The 26,903-nt window shown below is 41.8% G+C and overlaps 1 protein-coding gene across 2 annotated transcripts in view; it reads right to left on the minus strand.

Annotated features, from left to right (window-relative positions):
• Positions 1-21,765: 21,765 nt before the first annotated feature.
• The window catches only part of mrpl1 (mitochondrial ribosomal protein L1), a 46,983-nt gene continuing 41,845 nt past the window's right edge, over positions 21,766-26,903 (minus strand). The window contains exon 9 of one of the 2 annotated variants that reach the window (XM_068039171.1): positions 21,766-22,619. In XM_068039171.1, the coding sequence (XP_067895272.1) occupies positions 22,555-22,619 (65 nt within the window). In that variant the 3' untranslated portion in view covers positions 21,766-22,554. Of the gene's footprint in view, positions 22,620-25,014; positions 25,228-26,903 lie in introns of those variants that run through there. The other variant, XM_068039162.1, reaches the window with a different exon arrangement.

Below are 26,903 nucleotides of genomic sequence, written 5' to 3' on the forward strand. Positions count from 1 at the left end.
GCTAAGAAAATTGAATAACATGCTTTCGTACTTAGATGCAGAACAACAAAAAGACCTAACAAGGCTACTCACAGCATTTAAAAGAGTCTGGAGGGATAAGCCAGGATGTACAAACTTTGCCACACATGATATGGATGTAGGGGAATCCATTCCTATAAAACAGCATCCTTACCACTTAAGTCCAGACAAACAGTCCCAAACAGAAATCCGATACATGCTGGAAAACAACTTAATTGAACTTAGTCAAAGCATCTGGGGTTCAATGGTGTAAGTGCCTAAACCTAATGGGTCAATCCAATTTTTCATAAACTGCAGAAATGTCAATGCAGTAACAAAGGCAGACTCCTACCCAATTCCTCACTTGGAAAACTGTACTGACAGAATGGACAGTGCCATGTTTCTTACAAAGATAGGTTTGTTAAAGGGATACTGGCAAATTCCTTCATCACCTCAAGCTAAGGAAGAATCAGTTTTTGTTACGCTGGATGGGGTTTTCCTGTGTCATGTGATACCACACAGGATAATGGATACTTTAAAAACTAGTGAACCCAGTAGTGGCCTGTGTTCATAAGAACATAAGAAATAGGAGCAGGAGTAGGCCATTCAGCCCCTCAAGCCTACCCCACCATTCAATAAGATCATGGCTGATCTGCCCCAAACCTCAACTCCTCTTTCGTGCCAGCTCCTCATAGCCCTCAACTCCCCGATATTTCATAAATCTATCTACCTCCTTTTTAAATACTTTCAGTGATCTAGCCTCCACAACTCTCTGGGGTAGAGAATTCCAGACATTCACTACCCTCAGAAGAAATTCCTTCGCATCTCAGTTTCAGAATTTCCAGCGGCATGCTTCTAGTACCAGCTCATATGCTCCCAGGATAGCATTTATAGTCATATCATAATCTGATGAACTTTCATCTGGCAACAGTGAATAAACCTCATGGGCTTTTCTTGTTCGTTTGCTTTGTAACAACAGTGTCCAGCTCTCGGCCGGCCATTTGAGCTGTCTTGCAAGCTTTTCAAAAGTGACAAAAAATTCTTCTACATCTCCCTCATTGAAGTTTGGAATCAATTGGGAGAACTTTAAGAGCTCAACACATGGTCCTGAGCTAGGGGTAGCTTGCTCACTAGCTATGCCTTCACTTGGTGTACGGAGTTGCTCCCCCTCTTCCCCCCCACCCCCACCCCCCCCCCACTTAATTCAAGCCACCTTAGCTCTCTTTCCTCCTATTTCTAGAAAGCACTCTCTTTTTCCCTTTCTTGAGATTCTCTCTGCTCTCTCTCTCTCTCTGGAATTCGAACTCAAGTCTCTACAGTTCTAATTTGTATTTTTGCTAACATTACCCTGTCTGTTTCTGACTCTAACCCTGTTTCTGCATCTTCAGGTTCAAATGAAAAATGGTTAGCTACATCTTAGGATTTTAGATTTCTTAGCTTTTGCATGGAAAGCAATCCCTAACTGCCCAGCTATATTCCTCAACTCTTCAATGAATAGGGCCTTTAACCTATCCCAAGTTACTTCACCCTGGCTTGGGACGGTACTGGCCTCAAGTGTGGACATGCTTGTATTCTAGCAGTGAAACACAAGAAAACATGTATTGAAGTTTTAAAAAAATAAATAAATTTTACCAGTGGTCAATTTGGTTTCCCACTTCCAATTTCTCATTTGTCATTGGGTTACGATCCTGGATGAGCCCCCAAATTTCTGTTACAGCCAGGTGAGGAGAGGATCTCAGGCTCCCCTCTTGTCCTTTTGCTTATTTGACCACAACCAGGTTTATTCATTTTAAACAGTATTTGTGCTTACCACCTCTGTGAGTGTTTTACCTTTTTCCTTTACTGTGATCTTGAAAGAACCAGACAGGTTTTCTTGAGTTTAAACAAGAAAGAGGCAAGTTTGTTATCCTTAACACTCTAACCCCTATTTAAAAAACTAAAAAAAAGCTATAGATTCACACACATTCACATGAGAATCACACACACACACACACAAATAGATTACAGAGGGAAAAATAGATTTGGTGGTTGGATTAAAGTCAGATTAAATGGAACTTAAGTACACAGTCTGTGAAGTGGGTTATCCGGTAGTTCTCAGCTGAAGCTGTATTCTTGAAGTTCTCACTGGTCAAAGTGCACTTTTTGGTTGGCCTGCTTTGCTCAGGGTTTTCTTGAAGGCAAAACTGTAGTTGTCTCTCTTCCTCTGGTTGCTGGCTGTAGCAGTCTGTAGGTGTGGAGGTCTACAGTCACAGTTGGTTTTCAAAACTGATGTTTTCTGGGACAGAGCGAGAGAAAAGGAAGCCCACAGCTTTCTCTGCTACTGCTTGTCTTCTCTGTCCAAAGGAAACAAAACCAGCTCCCCCAAGATGGACAGACAGTCACATGGCTGCTTCAGGTTTTCTGGAACCTTCTAATGAAATTCAAGGTTAGGAATTGGTTCCACATGCCACAGGATGCCAATTTACTCTTGGAGGGGGTTTGCTTTTTCAAAGTCAATATGTCAGGATTGGCCTTGACTGCCATGCTAATGAAGCCATTTTAGGTAATTCAACCACTTAGAGCAAGCCATTGTCCTGGCTGGGTTTCTTGTTAGACTTTTATCTCCTGTTCAATCTGTGGCATTTCAGATGCAAATTGCAGTGGCCATCTTGGCTGCTAGTTTTTTAAAAGTTACTGTAGGGTTATTTCCCATTAAAAGTCAAATGTAAGTTTCCAACCGATGAAATTAATATTTCTCATTTGGCATATGGGGTTTTCTTGACTCTGCTTTTGCATAAGCAGAAAGAAACAGGCTGGATTTCATTCTTAATGAGGAACATGGCCTTGTGAGATCATGGAAGATCACAAGATATGTGAGAAATACACTTAATTTGCTTTAATCAATTTTCAACAGACTTTTGACCTTGTGCCTCATGTAATGCTGAAGAAGCTGGAAGCTATGAGAATACTTGGCCAAATCTTGGATTTTATCTGGGATATGTACCAATCCAATTGACAAACAACATTGGCCAGCAACCTTGACAGATCATTTTGATTCCACATCCTCTTGGTCATCCTCATTTGTAATTTGTGTTTCACCTGGTGCCCCTTCCATAAATGTATTAACTGTAAGCTCCATGGTATTAGTACCTGCATTGGAGCTCAGGGCAGGCAGAGTTCTTAAGGCAAAATGGCTACTTCCTTGAGCTTCCTCAAGAATTGACAATGTATCAATAGTTGCTTCCAAGATAAGTAAGTCATACAACTTTAGTGCATCATACAGGTTATTAGCAAATAGAACTGCTGTAAGAATTCAAATCGTGGTCACAATATGAAGGAACATAGCAAATGGAGCATGATTGCTGGGTGGCAGCACAATGGCTAAAAACTCATCCTTGCCAATGCCCTCTATGGATTTCTGTACAAATAGGATGATGCCACCTCCTTACATGTGGTCAACTTGTTGAATATTGTTGGTTTTTCTGTTGTCCTGGTTCTCACCTATCAGGTGTGGGTAACCTTGTTCTGCAAGCAGGACACATTTCAGAAATTGTTAGCAAATAGCAAAAGAGACTCACCACCCTTGTTCCTTGATCACTACCCCCATTAATTTGCATTCTGGTTTTCTGGGCATGACTTTCTGGCAGTTGATCTGTTAAAAGCTCTGTATTTGGAAATACTGACCCTCACTGGCAGTGTGTCCTGCAGCTTGTGTGAATTAAAAGTGTGTCACAAAAAGGAACAAAGAACAGTACAGCACAGGAACAGGCCATTCGGTCCTCCAAGCCTGCGCCGATCTTGATGCCTGCCGAAACTAAAACCTTCTGCACTTCCGGGGACCGTATCCCTCTATTCCCATCCTATTCAAGTATTTGTCAAGATGCCTCTTAAACGTTGCTATTGTACCTGCTTCCACCATCTCCCCCGGCAGCAAGTTCCAGGCACTCACCACCCTCTGTGTAAAGAACTTGCCTCGCACATCCCCTCTAAACTTTGCCCCTCTCACCTTAAACCTATGTCCCCTAGTAACTGACTCTTCCACCCTGGGAAAAAGCTTCTGACTATCCACTCTGTCCATGCCACTCATAACTTTGTAAACCTCTATCATGTCACCCCTCCACCTCCGTCGTTCCAGTGAAAACAACCTGAGTTTATCCAACCTCTCCTCATAGCTAATGCTGTGTGCTGATTTACTAGGTTACCTCCCTGAGGGTGCACTGAATATACTGTCATATTGGAGCCACATCATGTCTATGCTTAGCTGGACACTTCTTTTAATGTAACTGAACTTGTTCTTTATTTCTCTGAAGTACAGTGGACTTGGAAAATTGCATTCATTTACCCTATGATTTCCTAGGCTGCTTGAGCCTGTGTTTTAAGAGGGGTGAGGAGGCTTCATGAGTATCCTTATCTTACAACATGATGATCAAAGGTGGCTGCATACATCACAACAATGCACACACCCAGAAGATTTGAGAATCCTAATCTGGTAAAGTAGCGCCAAAAGACTGCAGATATAGTGGAGAGGCTGTGAAGAGCTCGAGAGCTGCTCCGTAGATGACAAAAATATACGAAGGGTGGGTGAGTCTGCTGCATAGGCATTAGGCTGCAGCACAGAAGTCTGTGAAATCAAACCAGGTCCACGATTAGGCTGCGAGTCACAGAACCGAGTGACAGTTGAGGATCAGGGGGAAACCTTTAGAAGGGTGTATTACTATTAACGGCGCACTGGGCAGGTGAGGCGTGAAGACGTGGAAAAGGAAAATAAGACAGTCGATCCCTTGTGAGGGCGAGTCCAGAGTCCGCGACCATTATTCGAGCGCACCATGTAGGGAAAGCGCGGGAACTCCTGAAAAGGGCAAGAACCCCAGGAAACCGTGGGAACTCCCGAAAAAAAGCGGGAAACCTTCAAGTACAGTGAGAACACCTCCATTAAGGTAATGAAAATTTATAATAAGAAAGGAATACCCTAAAAATTTTAGCACAGTATGGATTCTAAATATAAAATGCCAGAAAGCTTCCAAAACTCAGAAGGGCCAAATCAGATCCAGAACTGGCCACTCTGGAGGAGACGATTTTTAAGATTCAGAATAGCTTCACAATTTCATATCAAATCTGAAGCAGAGCAAGTAAATACTTTGTTATACTCTATAGGTGACATTGCTGATGAAGTGATCGTGAAACAAGGTATCATTGAAGTTTCAGATAAATATGAGGATGTATTTCAAGCTTTTGATCAATATTTTCAATTAAGAAGCAATAAGATCTTAGGGTGAAGTTTAATAAAAGGATTCAGAAAATCAGTGGACACTTTCATAAATGATTTGTACAGATTGGCTGAAGGTTGTGAGTATGTAACAATTAAAGTCTGAATTCAAAAGAGACCATATAGTAGTGGGAATAGTTGATCAGTCTTTATTAGATCTTTTGCAGTCAAAAGATCACCTCACACTGGAGAAAGATTGTGCGATTGGCAGAAGTCAGAAGACAAAATAGAGCCATTCTCTAGGCTGAAGAGAAACCTTGCAATGGAAGGAATCTGGCAACAGTACAGTTCCTCAAGTCCAAGACAGGAAAAAACACTGTAGAGAAGAAGGTACACCCAGGGGAAAAGGTGCAAGACGCCGTGAAACCCTGTCAGCGTTGCGAAGCCAGAAAGACCTACAGACTTGAACACTGTCCTGCTAATAAAGCTGAATGCTTTAAATGCGAGAAGACGGGCCATTATGTTAAAATGTGCCAGAGTAAGACTTCTCATGAAAATGCCAAACAGAAAAGCCTTCACACATAGAGTTGTGAATGAGCTGCACCAATTTCCATCGGAAGGAACACCAGGAGATTTCCTAGGGAAAATTAACATCTCAAGGGCCTGTGTGGAGTTTGCAAGTTCTCCCTGTGTCTGCGTGGGTTTTCTCCGGGTGCTCCGGTTTCCTCCCACAAGCCAAAAGACTTGCAGGTTGATAGGTAAATTGGCCATTATAAATTGTCACTAGTATAGGTAGGTGGTAGGGAAATATAGGAACAGGTGGGGATGTTTGGTAGGAATATGGGATTAGTGTAGGATTAGTATAAATGGGTGGTTGATGTTCGGCACAGACTCGGTGGGCCGAAGGGCCTGTTTCAGTGCTGTATCTCTAAACTAAACTAATCAATCAGTCATTCTGGAGAGCAGACATTTATGTTAATGGACATGATACCAATTTTAAATTGGACACAGGTGCAAGTATCAGTGTTGTCAGACCAAGAGTCATGGGTGTCGACGCATAACTTAGTCACTTATTCAGTTACAAGGTCCTGGAGGGATACAACTGAAGCTCAAGGGAAAGCTACAAGCAACACTCCAATATAAAGGAAGTAAGATAAAGGAAACACTGTATGTTTTGAAAAATCAAGTATTTTCATTGTTAAGCAGAAAAGCATTTTCAACAATGTTTTTATGCAAAAAAACCTGCTACTGAGTACAGCAACACATCATAATTCGTAAAATATCAATCATTTGAGAAATACATTTATTCACATTCACCTGTACATAAAAGAGTGGAAGAAATTAAACAGCCAGAGTCCAACAGTCGCTTTCAAGCAGACTTTCCAAAACTATTTTCAGGTCTAGGAAGACTGAAGACCGAATACAATATAACATTAAAAGAAGATGCTAAACCGGTATGTATCTTTACACCAAGGAAGATACTACACACATTGATGAATCAAGTTCAGTATTACCTAGAAGTGATGAACAGGATGGGAGTCATTTCTCCAGTCACAAAGCCAATAGAATGGTGTTAGGCTATGGTTACAGTTCCAAAACCAAATGGTACTCTTTGTATCTGTGTGGACTTAAAACAGCTTAACAAATTTGTGGCAAGAGAAATTCATCCAATGTTTTTGGTAGATGAAAGCCTGTCAAAGCCATCCAAAAGCATAATGTTCATGAAACTTAATGCGAGCAGTGGCTTTTGGCAACTTCCGTTAGATGAGAAGTCAGGATTACGTAGAATATTCATCACACCTTTTGGAAGATTTTGCTTCAATTGTTTACCATTCAGTATAACATCTGCACCAGAAATCTTCCAAAGGACCTTATTTAGTATTCTACAAGGACTAAAAGGGGTGATTTGTCTAATGGACGACATCCTGGTCCATGGGGAAGCTGTTTGAAGAACATGACCAGAGAGTCAAAACAGTTCTATATCATCTTCAGGAACATGGGCTGGCACTTAATGATAAGTGTGAATTTTTGAAAATGCCTATTCATTTCTTGGGCCATATGGTGAGTGGCAAGGGCATAATGGCAGACCCATAAAAGACGAGAGCCATTAGTGAATTCCCAATCCCAACTTCAGTCCAATATCTCCAAAGATTCCTAGGAATGGTGAATCAGTTGGCAAAATCTTTATCCAATTTGGCACAGGTAATAGAATCATGAAGACAACTTTTGAAGAAAGATCAAGCCTGATGTTGGAACATACATCAAGAGCAGGCATTTGGAAGGATTAAGGAAATGTTAGTTTCACCAGAATATTAACACACTACAACCCTTCATTTCTGACTATCATTGCAACAGATGCCTCATCTACAGGGTTGGGGCAAGTCCTCTTTCAAGAACAGCCAAATGGATGTCGAAGACCAATCTATTATGCATCTAGAGCTTTGTCGGAGACAGACAAGGTATCCGATCATTGGAAAAGAAGCACTCATAGTCACGTGGGCTTGTGAGAGATTTTCAGATTATGTTATTGGTCTGAAAGTGGTTATTGAGACAGACCAAACCCTTGGTTTCCTTACTGGAGAAGAAGAAAATTGCAAGGATGCCTCTGAGAATTCAGAGATTCCAATTAAGGTTGATGAGATGCCTATGAGATGGTATATGTACAAGAGAAGATGCAAACTTCCATAGATGCATTATCGAGAGCAACTGTTGACAATCCTACGCAACAGGATGTTAACTTCATTGAAGAGATAGAAACATATTCACAATACACAGCATCACAGTGGCCAACAAGTACATGGAAACTTCAAGAAATTCATCACATTCAAAAGCGAGATGAAGAATGTATATAGATATGCCAGTATTGTACAAAAGGTTGGCCACAGGAATGTCCTAGTGGGAAAGTAATGAAAACTTTCTTCAAGTTCAGAAGACACTTCACAAACATAGACAATTTACTGGTGTATAACGACAGACTTGTCATTCCGATTTCCGTTCGATCAGAGATCCTGGCAAGAATTCATCAATGCCACATGGGAATAACAAAATGCAGAGCTTAAGCTTAGTCATCTGTTTGGTGGCCAGGAAAATCTGAAAACATTGAGGAGATGATTTTGAATTGTCAGAGTTGTGCATTAGGTACAGAGACCAGAATAGAGTGAACCTCTGATAACAACAATTTCCACCCAGCCCATGGGAACATTTAGGAATGGTTTTATTTATGTACAATGGAAAATCTTACATTATAGTGATCAATTATTTTTCACAATGTATTGAAGTGAAAAGATTGTACTCAATAATAACAGAATCTGTTATTTGAGCGTCACAGGAGATCTTTGCAATGCATGGCATCCCTGACGACGTTGTGTCAGACAACGGACAGCAGTTTGCAAATGAATACTTCACACACTTTGTGAAGAAGTGGGCATTTGAGCATCTCACAAGTTCCCTTCGTTACCCTCAAGTGAATGATGAAGCAAAGAGAGGAGTAAAAACTATTCAATCATTGTTGAAGAAGAAAGATGATCTTCCAACTGCATTATTGAATTATCGATCTACTCCATTGATATGTGGACTTTCACCTTCAGAGCTGTTGATGGGCAGGAAGTTAAAAACTCAACTTCCCATTCAACCAAGACAACTACTTCTGGGGATAGACATACAAAAGTTCAAGACAAAGAGAAGTCTTACAGGAATCAACAAGCTCGCAATTATAATTGATTTCATGCCAGAAACCTGCCAAGGTTAAAAGGTGGGGAGAAGGTATGGATTCATGATCTAGGATGTGAAGGTAGAGTTATCCAGAGAGATGAAGTTCATCCGCGATCTTACATGGTGCACACTTCAGAGGGTACTATACGCCGAAACAGGAGAAACCTTATCCCTATACCTCAAAAACAACAAACAGTCGTATATGTGGAGGAACCAGTTGCTGATAAAGAAACCCAGAGACAACAGGACACTACAAATATTAGTAAAGGCCATCCAAGTTGTCAAGCAAGACTTTCAAGAAAGACTACTGATCTTCTGAGTCCAACAAGAAGACTATCAGGGAGAGTCGTGAAGCCTCCTGAACATTTGAATCTGTGATGTCAAAGACTTGGGGGGGAGATGGGATAGTATGTAAAGTCAAAATGAATGTGCAGATATAAAAATATATAAGGACAAAGTCTTGGGGGAGATTTAGTATAAGGGACTGAAAGGGTTAACGGTTGAGACATTGAGAGTAACCCCTCTCACTGTAATGATGACATGGTAATAGTCACATGGGCTGTAGGATTGGAAGGAGCTAGAAGCATCATTAGAAGTGCTAGCTAGAGATCCTAATGGAGAGCATAAATAGAATGTAAATACAAATAGAGTTAATGTTCCACTATCCAGAGAGTCTGAGATCTTTATGAAGATTACTATAACTAAGCAACAACAAAATACAATATTGTGACAGCGACATACAACAGTACTGAGTGGGATGATACATCTTGGCCTCCTCCTAAGGTCTCCACCATCACAGATGCTAATCTTTGGCCAATTCAATTCACTCCACATGACAAGAGTCCTAGTAAAATTGAAGTCAGTGGGAATCAGGGGAAAACTCTCCACTGGCTGAAGTCGTACCTAGCACCAAAGGAGATGGTTGTGGTTGTTGGAGACCAATCATCTCAGCCCAGGATAAAGCTGCATGAGTTCCTCAGGATAGTGTCCTAGTCCCTACTATCTTCAGCTGCTTCATGAATGACCTTTCCTCCATCATAAGGTCAGTGTTCAGTTCTACTTACAACTGCTCAGATAATGAAGCAGTCCATGCCCACATGGCTGCAAGATCTGGACAACATTCAGGTTTGGGCTGATAAGTAGCAATTAACATTTGCACCACACAAGTGCCAGGCAATAACCATCTCCAATAAGCGAAAGTCTAATCACCTCCCCTTAATCTTCAATGGCATTACCATTGCTGAAACCCCCACCATGAACATCCTGGGGGTTACCATTGACCAGACAGTTAATTGGACCAGCCACATAAATACTGTGGCTTCAAGAGCAGGTCAAAGGCTGGGTATTCTGTGTATTTGCCTGATTCCCCCAACCCTGTCCGCTATCTATAAGACTAGTCAGGAGTGTGATGGAATACTCCCAACTTGCCTGGCTGAGTGCAGCTCAAACAACACTCAAGCTTGACACCATCCAGGACAAACCAGGCCACTTTATCAGCACTCCATCTTAAACATTCATTCCCTCCAACAACAGCACATCATGACAGCAGTGTGTACAATCGACAAGATGAACCGCAGCAATTCGCCAAGACATCTTCAACAGCACCTCCCAAACCTGCAACCTCTACTGCCTAGAAGAACAAGGGCAGCAGGTGCATGAGAACACCATCACTTGCAAATTCTCCTCCAAGTCACACGCAATCCTGACTTGGAACTATATTGTCATTCCTTCATCGTCACTCGGTCAAAGTCCTGGAACTCCCTACCAAACTGTACTGTAGGAGCACGTACACCAGATGGACTATAGAAGTTCAAGAAGGTGGCTCATTGCCACCTTCTCAAGGGCAATTAGGGATGGACAATAAATGCTGGCCTTGTCAGCAATGCCCACCTCTCATGAGCAAATAAAAAACTGAAGGATTGGTGGGGGGGTGGTGGTGGTGGGGGGTGAATTCTCCAATAGTCAGTCATAATTGGCATAAAGGAAGATGGTTGTGGTTGTTAGAGGCCAATCATCTCCGCTACAGGACATTGAACTTAGTATTAACACTGTGGTCAGCAAGACAGTAACCACAATGTAATCCATCAGGGGAAAATCCTTTTTCTCAATGGTGTCAGGCAGCTGGCTGACAGAAAAAGGCTAGGACCTACCAAGCAACGAAGAAATACTCTATCATGTGTGCTTTTGAGCTATGCACTTAATCTTTCATAATTTGCATTAAAAGGTCTCTTTTCCCCTTTTTCATCTAATTATATCTGAGCACCAGCAAATGAACAGCCTCCCAAGACGGTGCCAAAATTGTTCTATAAATGATCACTAGATGGTGCAAACGAGCAGTTCAGACTGACTTGCTGTCCAGTTTTACTGTACATAACCAGATGAGAACAAGTTCCTGCTTTTAACATCACAAACACAATCAAGACCTTGTCATGGGAACTGTGAATGTCAGCCCTGTGGCTCACCACCTGTGCCAAAATATGATGAACAAAGCATATTTGTAATTTTACTTCAATTGTTTGTTGACCCCACTCATTTTTTTTCCAAAGGAAGTATATAAAATTCATTCAAATATTGAAATAATATTTTATCCCTAAGTAGTTAAGTAGTGTGTGTCAGCTGTTGCGCAGTTGGTAGTACTCTTGCCTCTGAATCAGAAGGTTGTGGATTCAAGTTCCACTCGAGGCCTTGACCACAGAGGTCACAGCTGACACTCCAGTGCAATACTGAGGGTGTGCTGTACTGTTGGCAGTGCTGTCCTTTGGTTGAGATATTAAAGTGAGGCTCTGTCTACCCGCTCAGGTGGATGCAAAAGATCCCTTGGCGTATTTTGAAGACGAGCAGGGGAGTCCAGGCCAGTATTTAGCCCTCAATCAACATCACAAGGAAACAGATGATCTGGTCATTATCACATTACTGTTCGTGGGAGCTTGCTGTGCGCAAATCAGCTGACATATTTCCGAAATTACAACTTCAGAAGTATTTCACTGGCTGTAAAGCAAATTTGAGTGGTCGTGAAAGGCGCTATATAGATGCAAGTCTTCTTTTTTCTTTTTTGGTTTACATGAAAATCTTATGATTTCTTTCCAATAAACTCATGTGTTTTGACCATTTCCCACCTCTTGTTTCACTAGGACGATGGAACATTTGATTATAAATCTCTCTTCTATATGGTTCCATGAGTACTCGTAGCCTCTGCTATCTTCTCAACCTTTCCTCCTTCCGGAGTAAGCAGAGACAATGAGGGAAATTTTAACTGCAAAAAAACAGACATATTTGGGTAAGGTGGGAGGTTAAAGTGTTAAAAGTCAGAATCCTGAACCCCAACCTGCCTCCAACCCACTCACTTCCAGTAATAATGGAGACGGGATGGGAGTTGGTCAGCCAACTCGCTCCCAGGAGGCAGGTTGGTAATTTAAATATTTGTAATGAAGCTGCATGCCTCATTTTTATGCACCATTTTAAATTTAACTCTGGCTGGCCGGGTTTCCCAAGCCTTGGGAAACCTGGCAGCTACATGGAGGTGAGGATTGATGGATCCAGGAGGTAAGTGCCAATCCATTGCGATCAGTCACACACGCCCAACTGATCTCCCATCTGACCTCTGCCCCCCCCCCCCCCCCCCCTTGAGGCCTCCAGGCCTCCCCTCCATCCCTCCCTGCTCCTGTTGGCTCAAAAAGTGAAAATCCCCCTCATTCAGTATTACAAGGCTATTTGACTGCTGACTCTGCCCCAGTTGCATCCAACATCCAACTATGATTATCTTTCAGTGGATAGTAATCTAGAGAGGGATTCTTTGCTAATTTTTCCCATCCCTAGCCTCGGGACTAATTCTAACACTCAGGTGCTGCCTTGACTGAAATCACTTACCACAACACTGATCAGGAATTGAGTCTTAGTATTACAACAATGAAACATGACCTAAAATGCATTGTGACCTAAAACATGATGCAGCCTATTACGCATTATGACTAGAAACTAAAGGTGACACAGACTAAAAGGCATCGTGATCTAAATCATGACATGATGAGACCTATAACATAATGTGACCTATAAGACATTGTGATCTAAAACTTGATGTACAAACTAGACCCTTGGGACACCAGGTTAAAGACAATGCAATCTTGTTAATCATTTTATTATTCCAAATTATAAGTAGAGCTGTAAATAACGCAGACTGCATTGTACTGCAGCATTTAGCTTGCAACCTAAAATGTGATGTAACATATGACGCACAATGACTGGAAACAAAAAACGACCAGAAATGCAACACAATCTATAAAATGACATGGCGTATAATGCGACACAGTGTATAAATGCAATTCACTGGGAAACACATGCAACCCAACTGGAAATGAGACACAACTTGAAACGAGGCACAACCTAAATGCTGCAGCACAATGCAGTCTGCATTATTTACAGTTCTACTTATAATTTGGAATCACATCAGGACCTACTATGCGATGTGAGCTATAATACATTGTGTAATAAAGCGCGACATGATCTTAAATGTGATGAGATGGGAAAAAAGACCCTTAATGCGTCGCAACCTGAAATGAGACGCAACTGGAAATTCATTGCGACCTAAATGCTTCACAAGCTATAACACATGCCTGGAAATGTGACATGGTCTAGAATACAATGCGGCGTATTAAACAATGTGATTTAGGACATGTCCTAAACTTAAAGGTGGCAGGGCCTGTAATGCAACATGACCTAAAAAGAGACACTACTGGAAACATGACAGGACCAGAAGCACATTGTGACCTAAAACATGACAGGACACAACACAATACAACCTATAACAATGTATTTAATCTATAAGTGCGATTGGATGGGACATAAAAAGCAATGTAAAACACAACACAACATCAAAGGCAGCAGGACATAAACTGGATGTGCCTAAAACATGATACAACCTGTCAATGCAAGCCGATGGGAAATGCAACGTGTTTTAGGTCATATCACATTTGAGGCTATGTCATTTATCTTATGGCACAGTGTTTCAGAACGTGTTGCATTTAGGTCATGTTACATTTTAAATTGTGTTGTGTATTAGGTCACATCACATTTTAAGTTCAAGAACATAAAAAATAGAAGCAGGAATAGGCCATTTGACCTCTCAGGCATGCTCCGTCATTCAATAAGATCACTTGCCTGGAGGATCCTTGTCTATGAAATTATTAATTAATCCTGTCTCATTACATATTACCAGGTCTAAAATAGCCTAGTTCTGTTTTAAGTGATGTCACTTTAAAGGTTGCATCACATTTTAGGTCATGCTACGTTGCCTGTCGTGCTGAATTTTAGGTGGTGCCATGTTTCATGCCACTTTTCGTTTCCATTTGTGTCAGATTTTAGTTCATGTCACGTTTTGTGTTATGATCAGGTGAGGAGGGGTCGAAGGGCTCCCCTCTTTTCCCTCTCCTTGTTTGACCACAACAGATTGATTTCTTTCTTAAGTCGATATACTTGCCAATTCAGTGAATGTTTACTTGTTTACGTGCTGTGATCATAAAAAGAGCCAATCAGACAGGTTTTCTTGAGTCTAACAAAGAAAGAGGTTAACTTTATTGTAATTAAACCAATCCAAATAAAAGTAATAAAATACGCTCCAACTTTCATACACATACACACAAATGGGCTGGATTTAGTTCTCCCCCACACGTCGGAGTCTGTGGCAGGGTGGGGGGGGCCTGAAGATGCATCCGGGAGAGGGCCACCACACACCCTGATGCTGGAAGGGCCCAGCCCAATATTACTGGTGGCGACAAGGCCTCATGGTGGTCCCTCCACCACTCAGCAAGGGGACTCCTATTTGCATATTTAAATAAATGAAAATGAATGAATTAATGATATATCCTCGTCTGAGTTCCCACTGCAATCTTCGGCCTGGTGGCTGGCACTCCCGCGCTTTTGGATCCCCATCCTGGGAAACGAGGCACCACACTTGTGTGGAGGGGGAAGAGGTATGTTTTTCAGTGCAGGCGGCGGGGAAACAGAGTCAAAGTAACATCATTGGTGTAGCGGATGGTGGGAAGGGTTTGAGATTAAAGTTTATGCAGTTTGGGAAGGGAAGGTCAGGTAATAAAAGTAGGTGTTTTAGGGGGACAGGGAGTCCCTGACTGCTAATTTTTAAAGAATGAGGTACTGATGAGGAAAAATAAATGTATTTAATTTTTTTATTCACTTTATCTTTAAATATTTAAATCTCCCGATAGGGCTGACAGCCTCTTGAAAATGACGTTAGCACCTGCACATAGGCAGCTGACGTCATTGCCGGGGATGGACAGCCCACCCCCTGGGCAGGGAGGGCGGCCCGCCCTGGCTATTCAGATAAGCTGCCGCACGGAAGATTGTGGTGGCTCCACGACGTGGCCCACACAGCGCCGTTTTTCTCGCCCATGCTGATATCGGTGGCAGACATAGAAGATTCAGCCCAAATAGGTTACAGAGTAGGGAAGGATAGATTGTTCGAATTAGAGTCCAGAGAAATAAAAGAGTATTCTGTCTGTGGAAGTTGGTGACTCAGCTGGCTTCAGGCTGAATTTGGTGGTCACGCAACTTTCCTCTGGTGGTCCTGAGGCTTCCGGGTTGAAGATGTGGATGCTGATTCAGTAGTTCTCTGGGAGACAGGAATATGGCTGATCTTCTTTGAGAGGGCAGTCTCTGTCTGTTCTTTCCAGAAAGTTCTCAACTCTCAATAGCTCCCCTGTCAGGCTTAAGTCATTAAGCACAGTGAGCATCGATTGGTGAACAGACTAACACAATCAAACACATATCACTTAAACCACTGAACACTAAAGTCTGCAGCAGGGAATATGCCTCAGTGCTCATGGTCAGCAGACAGAGTTTGAAGCTTGCAAAGTTTGAGTGGTATCCACCATTTTAATATTCAGGTTTCCAGCTAGTGGATTGAAGAATCATCATTTGACCTAGCACATTTTTATGTGTTATGAGGGTTTCCATTTTTTAAAATTAAAACTTGAGAATTTATCATTTAAAACTGAAAAGGACTTCATAGAAGCTGAACTGGTTTTAAAAAAGGAAGGTCACCGGAAAGTTGGGACTGACAGTGGAAGTCTAAACAGTTACCGGATGGCATCTGTTTTCAAATAAAAACATCAGGGTTTGTTTTGGTTTGGACAAATGTTTGAAGAGAGGTGACAGGCCAAGATTTATAGAGATCATGAGACTGGACCTCTGGAAAAGTTTTAGTTTCATTTTGAACTGTTAAAAAGAAGAGAAGTTTGCTTATTAACCTGCCAGGAGACTACCAGCCCATCTTTCTCTTGGTGAGTACTCCTATTTCCTCCTGTAGTTGAAGAAAGCCTGCACAATTAAAGAACTTGCATGTCAAATGTGTGGAATTGAAACCTTTGTTACTGCATTTCTGCTTTAAGCACTGACTGAAGCCTTCTACAGCTGCATCTCTAGGAAGCCTACCCAAACTGATCATCAACATTGCCTGGAAAGAACTGTTCTAGGAAGACCCCATTGACAGCTGCCTATTCACCTTTGGGACACCTCACCAAAACAAAGGACTTCCTTTCATATCTTCTTTTCAGCCTAAGTGCTTTTTTATTCCTTTTATTTCTTTGTAACAGTTGTAAAATATATCCCTTTCTTTTCCCCGGTTAACTGGTTGTGTATGTATGTGTGTGTGTGTGTGAGGGCTAGGAGAAATAAGGGGCTTTAATATTTCAATTTCTGTATATGTTTTCTTCCTTATTGGTTAAAACTTGGTTTATAATAAATGGATAATTTTGATGTTTATTAAAGAAACCTATTTGGTGTGCTTTATTCTGGGGAAAAATAGAGTATATGATTGACTGTTTCATTAAATGGGAACATTTTAATATATAGTGTGACCTATTGAGAAGTGGGACTGAATTAACAGTGCACTCCTCCTACCTCGGTCGCAACACATGACATGTATCATGTTTCCCATTGTGTTGTGTTTTTTATGTTGTATCGTGTTTTAGGTCATGTTGCATTTCAATTTGTGTTACGTTTCCTGTTGCGTTGCATTTTAGGTGGTGCTACTTTTTGGACTATGTTCCATTTTAGGTCGTGTTACCTTCGCACCTCATTTTGGCTCGTTCTATATTTTACATCGCATCATATTTTAAGTCATGTTTGCAGTTGTGTTACATTTCCCACCCTGAAGCATGATAGATGGTGTCATGTTTAGGTCACATCACCAGCTCGTGTCATATTTGGGTCGTCATGTTTTAGGTTGCGTTTCTAGTGATGCCCATTTTCCGCCACGGTGCATTATATAATCGTGTCATGTTTTAGTTAGCGTCACTTTTTCTGTCATGTCATGTTAAGTCATATAATATTTTCCAGCATACCACATATTAGGTTGTTACGTTTTTCGCAGGTTATGTTTTAGGTTGTATGTTATGTTTTAGGTTGTATCATATTTCCCATCGCTGCCTTTTAGTACGTATGCATTTTAGGTCACGTTGCATTATAGGCTGTGTCAAATTTTAAGTTGCATCATGTTTTAGGTTGCATTCTATGTCACATTGTGCTTTAGGTTGTGTTGTTTCCTGCCGCATTGCATTTTAGGCTATTGTTATGACCAGGTGAGAAAGGGCTCTAGGGGTTCCCTCTCAGCCTTTTCCTGGTTTGACCGTAACAAGGTTTAATTTTTAAAAACATCGTGTTTTATCTTCCCCTCAGTGAATCCTTGTTTACTGCTCTCCAATTGTAGTGGCAAAGAAATCAACCAGACAGGTTTTCTTAGATTTAAACAAGAAAGGTGTAAGTTTATTAACCTTAAAACTCTAAATCGGTTAAAACTACTACGAGTACGCGACACGACCACACTAGCATGCAAAAGCAATAACCACACATGCAGATAGAGACAGAAAAGGAGAAAGAATCAAGGGGAAAATTTGAAACAATAGCTGGAATTCATTTACTGTCCTCTGAGTTCGATGCAGTCTCTGATTGCAGTTATATCTTGCCGTTTCGTTGGGACCTAGTGCATACTTTCAAACTTGTTTTAATGTAGGAGTCTTTTCTATTGAGGTTTAAGTGGCTTTAGTGGATCTGGAAATTCATGACAAAGAGAGAGAGCCAGGGAGAGACCTTCCTTCCCTGTTGTCTTCATATGGCAGTCTCTGTCTTCAAACTGTTCTGTGAACACAATTCAAAAACCCTGGGCCAGCAGATTAGTCATGTGACTAGTTATTTTTTAACAAACACTCCCTGTGTTTTTGTGGATTCCTTTCATCTTAGCAGACACCCACAGTGGGGGTGGGTGGAGTGTCTGGTGATCAAAATCCATTTGGGCTAATTGGATCAGGGAGCAGTTCCATTGTCTCTCCAGACAACTGTCTCTTAGCATGCAAATGTTCCCAGCCACTGCTGTTATCTCTTTAAACAAGTCATCTTTTCAGTCCAGAAACAGCTTAAAATTAAAGTTCATATGACAAAATTAATATGCCACCTTCGTGGCAGGTGGGGTCTTCATGACACCTCCACAACCAGTGGAATGAAATGCGAATTGCGAAGCGCATTTCATTAAAAAAAAGACTAGAGAGAAGAGTAAGTACCGGAAAACACACATGCATCTCTCTCATTCATTCATAAATCCTAAAAACTGTTACCGCCTGTCTTTTATTAGTAGCAGTGATGCTTTAAACTGCCCTTTTTGGCATCCCAATAAACATGGGATTTTTGAGGAAGTTTTCCAGTTTGCACATTTCCATGACTGCCTAGGGTATCGTTGTTCCTGTTGAGGTCTGCAGGGAGAGGGTTAGATTTAATTAGTTCTAAGTTGGAATCACGTGGGTGGATCCATTCTGAACTCTCTTTCAGTGCTTTGATGAGTCATGCAAGGGCTACTCTGGTGGGGTGCTTCTGGTGTCTGCATTTACATGGGAGGATGTGGGGTCTAATTTTTCAAACATTTCGGGGTTGGCTGACCAGACAGTAGGGGTTTCCATTTGGGATTCCTCTCGGATCTCCTTTAACCTATCTCTTTGTCCCTTTTCCCCCTCTCCTCTCTTACCTTTTGCCAGCCTCTCCCCTTTTGTTCTTGGCAGTGGTCCCTTACAGTTCACCAGCCCTCTGCTGGAGAGTCCTCCAAACATTGATATAGGACTTAAGGGTGCAGATTTCACTGTAGGTTGGGATTTCCCCTCAATCTGGCACATGTGGCAACTCCTACAGTACTCCACCAAATCTTTGTGGAGTTTTGGCCAGTCAAACTGCTGTCTTATGCAGGCTTTGGTTTCTCGTACACCGACATGGACAGCCACTGTATTCTCATGGGCCATTCTTAATATTTCTCTCCGGTACCTCTGTGTTTAGAAAGAGAAGGGGAAAATGTGACCCAGAGGGCAGGTTAAAGGAAGTCCAGGAAGAATCCTAGCTGAAAACCCCTACTATCCGGTCAACCAACCCCGGAAAATGTTAAAAGTTAGACCCCACATCCTCCTGTGTAAATGCAGACTCTAGAAGCACCCCACCAGAGTTGCTAACAGCATTTACAGGAAACTGCAGAAACAAAGAGAGACATTTATGGGGCAGAGAAACCGTGAGGGTGATGCTTCACCTAGTCGAAGTGTCACAGGAGAATGCAGTTAAATCTGCACAAATACCTGCAGGTAGGAGTGTCCCAGAGAACAAAGGGGAGAGTAACAGAGACTCCTCCCCCACAGTCAGAGGAAAAGGGAACCACCCATCCCCTGAAGCCAAAAGTCTTTGCATGAATCAGGGAGTTCAGGAAAGACCCATCTCCCCTACTAACTTTCCTGAGAAAGAAAAGGGGGAAATGAAAGCAGCCCTGGCACCCAGAACAGACCATTTTTAATGAGCTTTAAGATTGGGAAATGAATGAGAGAAATTCATGGTTTCTTTCTGTATCTTATATTTCTCTCAAACTCTGTAATGAAATGTGCCATTTTCTTCAAATCGCAATTCATTCCCCTGGGTATGGAGGTGTCAGGCAAACCCCCACCTGCCAAGACTGAGGCACACATTATTTCGCCACATGAACAGAAACTTAAAATTGCAAGCCCTGAATGGAAGGACATTTGCATAGTACCAGACAATGTTGAACCAATGGGCACCCAGCAGTTGCTTCCCCAATACACAGAAGTGGTCAGACCAATTTTAGTCACATGACTAACTGGCTGTTGCAGAGAATCTGAACTTCGAACAAAGGATTTTGAAGAGACTGTTCCAAATAAGGAGCTAGTCACATGACTAACCTGCTGGGCAATCTGGGAGTTGTTTTTTTTTAAATTTGAACACCCAACAAAGGATTTGAAGAGAACACTGTGTGCTCATGGACTGAGAACATCTCCTCTCCTGTCTGCCCTCATCTTGCTCTCACCAGCTTCGGAAACCATTGAAGACACGTAAGCTCAAAGAGAGAAAAAGTCTCCGACGTGAACAAGGTTTAAAAGCAACACTGGGCCCCAACGAAACACAAGACCATATCTTCAATCAAGGACTACAGCGAGCTCGAAGCACAGTAACAAAAGATTGCCTCAAACTGTTCTACTTATCTTTCCTTCTGCTCTTTTCCATCCCTATTTGCATTTGTGTATCGCGTGTGCATGCTAGCGTGGGCACATCATATATCCATAGGTGTTAACCGTATTAGAGTTCAAGTTTAAGTTTTAATAAATTTCATCTTTCTTCTTTAAACTAAAGAAAGCCTGTTTGTGCTCATTTCTTTGCCTTATAATTGGAAAGTTGTGAACAAGGATTCACAAAGGGGGAGCTCAAAACATAGTGTGTTTAACATTAAACCCTGTTACAATAAGACCAGGTGAAGATCGTAACAGACCCCTAGACACATTGCTCACCTGGTTGTAACACACCACTAACTGGTGAACCACTGTCCACTGCTTACCCTCAGGTCTGCGAGGAGAACTCATCAGTACCTCATTCTTTAAAAAGTAGCAGTCAGGGACTCCCTCTGCTTCACTTACAGACTGGGCAGCCTGTGCTAACTCTCTCAATCCTGGGTCAGTTCGCTAAGCCTCGGCTAGGGAAAATCCATTTCATTCATTCCCTGGGTCTTCTAACTTTCCAAAAACGACTCAAACAGACAGACCTCATGGTCATCTGCCTGCAGCGCTAATTCAGTCTCCTCTGGGGGAGCGGGTTTGATCCTGACCCCATTCAATACACATTCACGGAAACTGCATGGGACTGTCTCCTGCCACTGCCCTATCTCTCTGACCTTCTGTGGTCTTTCTTTCATTACTGGGAAAGCTACTACCTATGCCCCTGCCAGATCATTACCTAGGAGCAGGTCTTCACAATCTGAATTATTCTTTGTTGAATTTAGGAAGAAGACGCTGACCCTGATATTTACAGGAAGGTGAGGAGGGTGGGACCGAAATAACCATAGAATCTGGTAAAATTGAACTTATTGAAAGGACCTCCATTATCATTTTTTTGATCTGTTACCTACCCAACAGATTAACAGCCTTGGGGACCGTCCTCGACAATTGCGAGGGGTGGGTGGGGGGGACATCGTGACTTGGTGGAGGTGCTGAAGTTCAGCGATCATGACTTAGAAGAAAAGAGAGGCCACAATCATTGGGGGGAAGCTGAAGGCTTCCTTGAGAGGCTGAGGGGGAGCATTCTAACTCCTCCTCGCCATCCAGCAGTGTTGAAATGTGATAATGAGTAGATAATCTATTCAGTAATTTGGGAATAAATATTGACCAGTGAACCAAATCTCTGGAGTGGAACTTGAACCCACACCCTTCTGACTCAGAGCCAAGTGTCCTACCAACTGAGCTAAAGCTAATAAGTGTGTATCTGTATCCTAACAAGAGATGTAGGTAAATATTAACATTACCACAGCAAGTTGGATTTGTATAGCACTTTTAATGTAACAAAATATCCCGAGGCACTCACAGGAGCGTTATAAAACAAAATTTTAATACTGAACCACATAAGGAGATATTAGGGCAGATGACCAAAAACTTGGTCAAAGAGGTAGGTTTTATGGAGAATCTGAAAGAAAGTGAGGTACAGCACTGAAGAGGTTTGGGCAGGGAGCTCCAGAGCTTAGGACCTTGGCAGAAAATCAGGGAAGCTCAAGAGGCCAGAATTAAAGGATCACAGATATCTCGGACGATTGTGGGGATGGAGATTAGAAAAATAGGGAGGGGTGAAGCCATGGAGGGATTTGAAAACAAGGATGAGAATTTTAAAATTGATGTATTGCTTAATTGGGAGTCAATTCAAAGCCAGGTCAGCATGGGTGATGGGTGAATAGAACTTGGTGTAATTTAGGACACAGACAGCTGAGGTTTGGATGTCCTCAAGTATAGAGAGTAGAACATGAGAGGACAGCCGGGAGTGCATTGGAATAGTCAAGTCTAGCAGTAACAAAGGCATGGATGAGGGTTTCAGCAGCAGATGAGCTGAGGCATTGTCAGAGTCGGGCAATGTTACAGAGATGGAAATAGGTGGCCTTAGTGATAGTGCACATATGTTTGGTAGCTCATCTCAGGGTCAAATATGACAGCACGGTTGCGAACAGTCTGGTTCAGCCTCATACAGTTGCGAAGGAGAGGGTTGCAGTTGGTGGCTGGGTAACAAGAATTTGTGGTGGAGTTTGAAGACAATTGCTTTGGCTTTCCCACGATTTAATTGGAGGAAAAGGGAGATTGGCATCAGTTCAGTAGTTTTTGAGGACGGAGGGCTGATGATGGCAAATTTGAAGGAGGGGGCACAGTGCCTGAGAAGAGAGAAAACCGTTAACAATATCAGTTAACATGGACCTTAATGCAACATGATCCATAACGTAATGCAGTCCATAACATGACGCGACCGAAAACATAATGTGGCATAGACATGGAATAACCTACAACTCGCTTGGCGGCGAGCTTTAAAAATGGCGCGGCACACGAGCCACATGTGCACCACTGAGCCACCGCAATATTTAGCGTGGTGGCTCATTTACATGGAGGAGGCGGAACGCCTGGCCCCAATGACGCAGAGGGGGCGGGCGTACCGTCCCCGGCAACAGCATCCAGCGCCACCACGCAGCCACCGGTGCCATTTTAAAGGGCTTCAAGTCCTTCTGATTCATTTCAATTTTTAAAGTTACAGGTCGTTAGAAATTAAAATTAAAACTTTATCAGTTTAAATCCCCTCTCCCACCACCACCCCCCACAATGAGTAATCAATATCTAAATAGCCCTTTCCAGCAAAAAAAATTAGATTTTCGATTCCGACTTTTCCCACTTTACACTTCAACCCCTTCCCACCATCCCCACAACAAATAGGAACAGTTTTCCCCACTGCCTCCTCCCCACAACCCTGAAAACTTCACTCCTCCCTCCTCCTGCCAGTGTTATGCCTCAGATCTCGAAGGCACGGGAGTTCCGGCCACTGGCTGGAATATCTGCGTGGGACAGGCGTCAGGACAAGATAAGTGTTTATGCATTCATTGTAATTTATTTAGATATTTAAATTAAGGCTCCGTCACCAAGCAGCGAAGGGGGGGGGGTGCCCCGAGGCCTCGCCGCTGCCAGTAGAATGGGGCGGGGCCTTTCTGGTGTCGAGGCGCATAGTGGGCCTCTCCTGGAAGTATTTTCTGGGCCCCCCCATCAGGTGGCTGATAAAATTCAGCCCGTAATGGGAAACATGACCAAAATCTACAACGCGACATGACCTCAAATGCGAGGCTGGAAATGTGACACAGTGTATAAATTGATTTGGGGCCGATAATGCATCTATAAAGATTTGGGACTGGGGGTGAGGAGGGGTGTGGGGGTAGGGGAGCATTGGAAATCAGTCAAAAATTCAGCTCCTGGCCACTATCCAGAGCCCCCAGCTGGAAAGTATGCACATCTGGATGCTGCCCAAGGGCAGGATCTGGTTTGATTATGATGCTATATTTCAGGCTTAAAAAGACACTGTGTAACCTCACAAGTGCCAAACCACCACTGTGTGAGGTATGGGAGAATTGCCAGCTTCAACCTACATCAATATTTGTCATTATCTGAAGGAGACAAAGGTAAGAAAGGAAATGTATGAAACCAAAAAAAATTAGTAATATTGAGACTGAAATAATCAGCAGAACTGAGGCTGCTATAGGAGCTGACACAATTCATTCATGAGGAGAAAACGGAAGCCTTTAAAGTTTTGCCCAACCTGACACCGTTCCTCCTAGAACATTCATTATATGGTCCAGAATGACCCACCCATATCTTCAATAACAATTTTTAAGTGTTCTGAAGAAGGCTGTACAATTGAAATGTTAACCTGTTCACTGTACAGTTGCTGGTAGACCTGCTATGCATGTCCAGCATTTTAAAGGTTTTGTTTATTTTTTTCCAGTTTACAGTTGAAGTACGAGTTATTAAAAAGTTTATTTTTTGATTGTTCTTTTGGTAGTGAAATATCCAACTGAAATTTTTAAAAAGAAAATAATGATTGTCAGTTAGGTGATTATTTTATTCCAGCATTTATGCTTCAATAAAGGGTACATCCCCTAGATTTCTCCATTTCCTCTTCTTTGTAGGTCTTTCTGAACCCTGTTCACAAAATGATTCATTAAAGCACACTGCCACAAGGGAATTTTGTGTATATGTGGGAACATTGTTGCAAAGAGCTTCACTCTCAGCAGGTAATATCTGAGAATGTGAATTAAAGTATCCACCCTCTGAAAACTGCTTCAGTTTAGAAAGTGCCCAGCAGGTATGATGGAACACTCTACTTTTAAACCTGCCTTGTTATTGTACTAGAGTTATACTCCATGTGGAGTCAACCCCAGGAGAAACTACTTTGCAATGACTTAAAAATAGTAGCTTTTAATTCTTTGAGTTAATATTAATAGCATTTCAAAGGAAAATTTACAAGGTATGGTAATATGGAACATTGGAGACATCCCGATCCTAGCAGACACCATGTGCGAAGTTAACCTATAGAAGCTTATCGTAACAAGTTATGTTGAGAAAAATCTTATCCAATCATTCTCACTGAACAAACATAAGCAGGATTGTATCTGTGCAACAGCAAATATTCCTTTTAAATGAACATTAACAGGATGCATATTAGTTGTTTGCTTGATTTGATTTCAGTGCCCATTTAAGCAGTGCTGACAAACTCAACTTATTCATTCATGATACATGAATCAGGGTTTATTGCATTACAATATGCCATACGTTCACATAACAGCAGGAAGCAGTACATGTGTACAGAATAATACAATAGTTAATTATTGACATTTTGATTCTCTTCTTTATTGCCTTCTGTTATTTGAGGAAGGAAAGGCTCTACTTTGAACAGCAAAGATTCACTAGTTGCACTGCAAATAATGGCTCGTTCAACAAATGGCCCTGAAAAAAATAAAAAGTATACAACATCTGCTACCTTAAACTGTTTGTTAAAAATAGAACACAAAAGCCAACAATTGTATGAAATACAAAACTAAATCCAGGATATATATAGAGAAAATCACATATTAAAAATGATTATATTTTCAAAATTGTGAAATGCAAAGAGCTTAGAGTAGAAAGAATAATCTAAAAATGGTCAGATTTACTGCAAGTTAACTCAAATCCTTCTTTGTAGCAAGCCTTGCTTAAATTGAGTTATTTGATCACTGGTAATCAAAAAAAATGAACAGTGGAATTATGGAAGTCTGTTCCTTTTAAGCATGTTTTGGTCTTGAAATATGTGGATTCCCTTTCTTCTGACCTGTAAACTTATCACTCTTCTCCTCAATATTATATTAAACATCTTACATCTGTGTGTACTTGCCACTTTTCCTGTAATACTTTCCTATGTCCATGATTACAATGGAAATTGTCTATATAAAGTTGTCACGGCACCACAACAACCAGCAACAACCCCCCCGCTGCCACCCCACTACTGGAGACGCTGCAACACTAGCATTGATGGCATGCAAGTGAACCCTATTCTGTCTGTATGTCAGCAGCATTGCTGGGAAGCAATCTGAAGCAAAGAGTTGTCAATATCCCTCTCCCTAATCGAACATTGATGTCAATTATATCATTCACACTGCCGCTCCAGGTAATTTAGCACAGACCAGGGAGCAAACTGGGAGCTTCCTGGCTCTTAACTGCCATAACTAGGGGAGCCTTGGTTTCAATTGTTAAAAAAATGACACACATACAACAACAAAAAATTTAATTTATGCACTTATCAAGAAGATGTCACATCTGGGGAATGAAACCATTTTCTACCTTTGGAATCTAAAATCTGCATTGAGTGCTCCCATGTCATGTGTAGTATAGGTGTTAAATGTTAAATGCACAATAAATCTCTCTAATCTGTTTTGATGCATCTTAAGGACAAACATTGAAAATTACCCGAATGCATTTCCCCATTCCCAATCCAGGAGTTGAGCACAAAAATCAAGGCTGACACTCCAGTGTTAAATAAGTTTAGTGAATCTCAGTCCAGTTCTTAACAATTTGTGTGGTGAATCCCACACTCAATATGTTAAAGCCAGTCTTTCTGAGTGAGATCACAAGGATGACAGATGTGAAAAGAAAAAAAGACTTGCATTTATATAGTGCTTTACACAACCACTGGATGTCTCAAAGCGTTTTACAGCCAATGGAGTACTTTTTGAAGTGTAGTCACTAGACGTAGGAAACGTGGCAGCCTATCTGCACATAACAAGCTCCCACAAACAGTAATGTGATAATGAACAGATAATCTATGTTTTTGTGATGTTGATTGAAGGATAAATATTGGGCACCAGGGATAACTCCCCTGCTCCTCTTCAAAATAGTGCCATGGGATCTTTTACATCCACCTGAGCAGGCAGACTGGGCCTCAGTTTAATATCTCATCCGAAAGACTGCTCTCCTTCCATACTGCACCGTTGGAGGTGCCGTCTTTCGGATGAGATATTAAACTGAGGCCCAGTCTGCCTGTAAAAGATCCCATGGCACTATTTTGAAGAGGAGCAGGGGAGTTATCCCTGGTGTCCAATATTTATCCTTCAATCAACATCACAAAAACACAGATTATCTGTTCATTA

Source organism: Heterodontus francisci, chromosome 1 (genome assembly GCF_036365525.1).
Source record: "Heterodontus francisci isolate sHetFra1 chromosome 1, sHetFra1.hap1, whole genome shotgun sequence".
NCBI lineage: Eukaryota > Metazoa > Chordata > Chondrichthyes > Heterodontiformes > Heterodontidae > Heterodontus > Heterodontus francisci.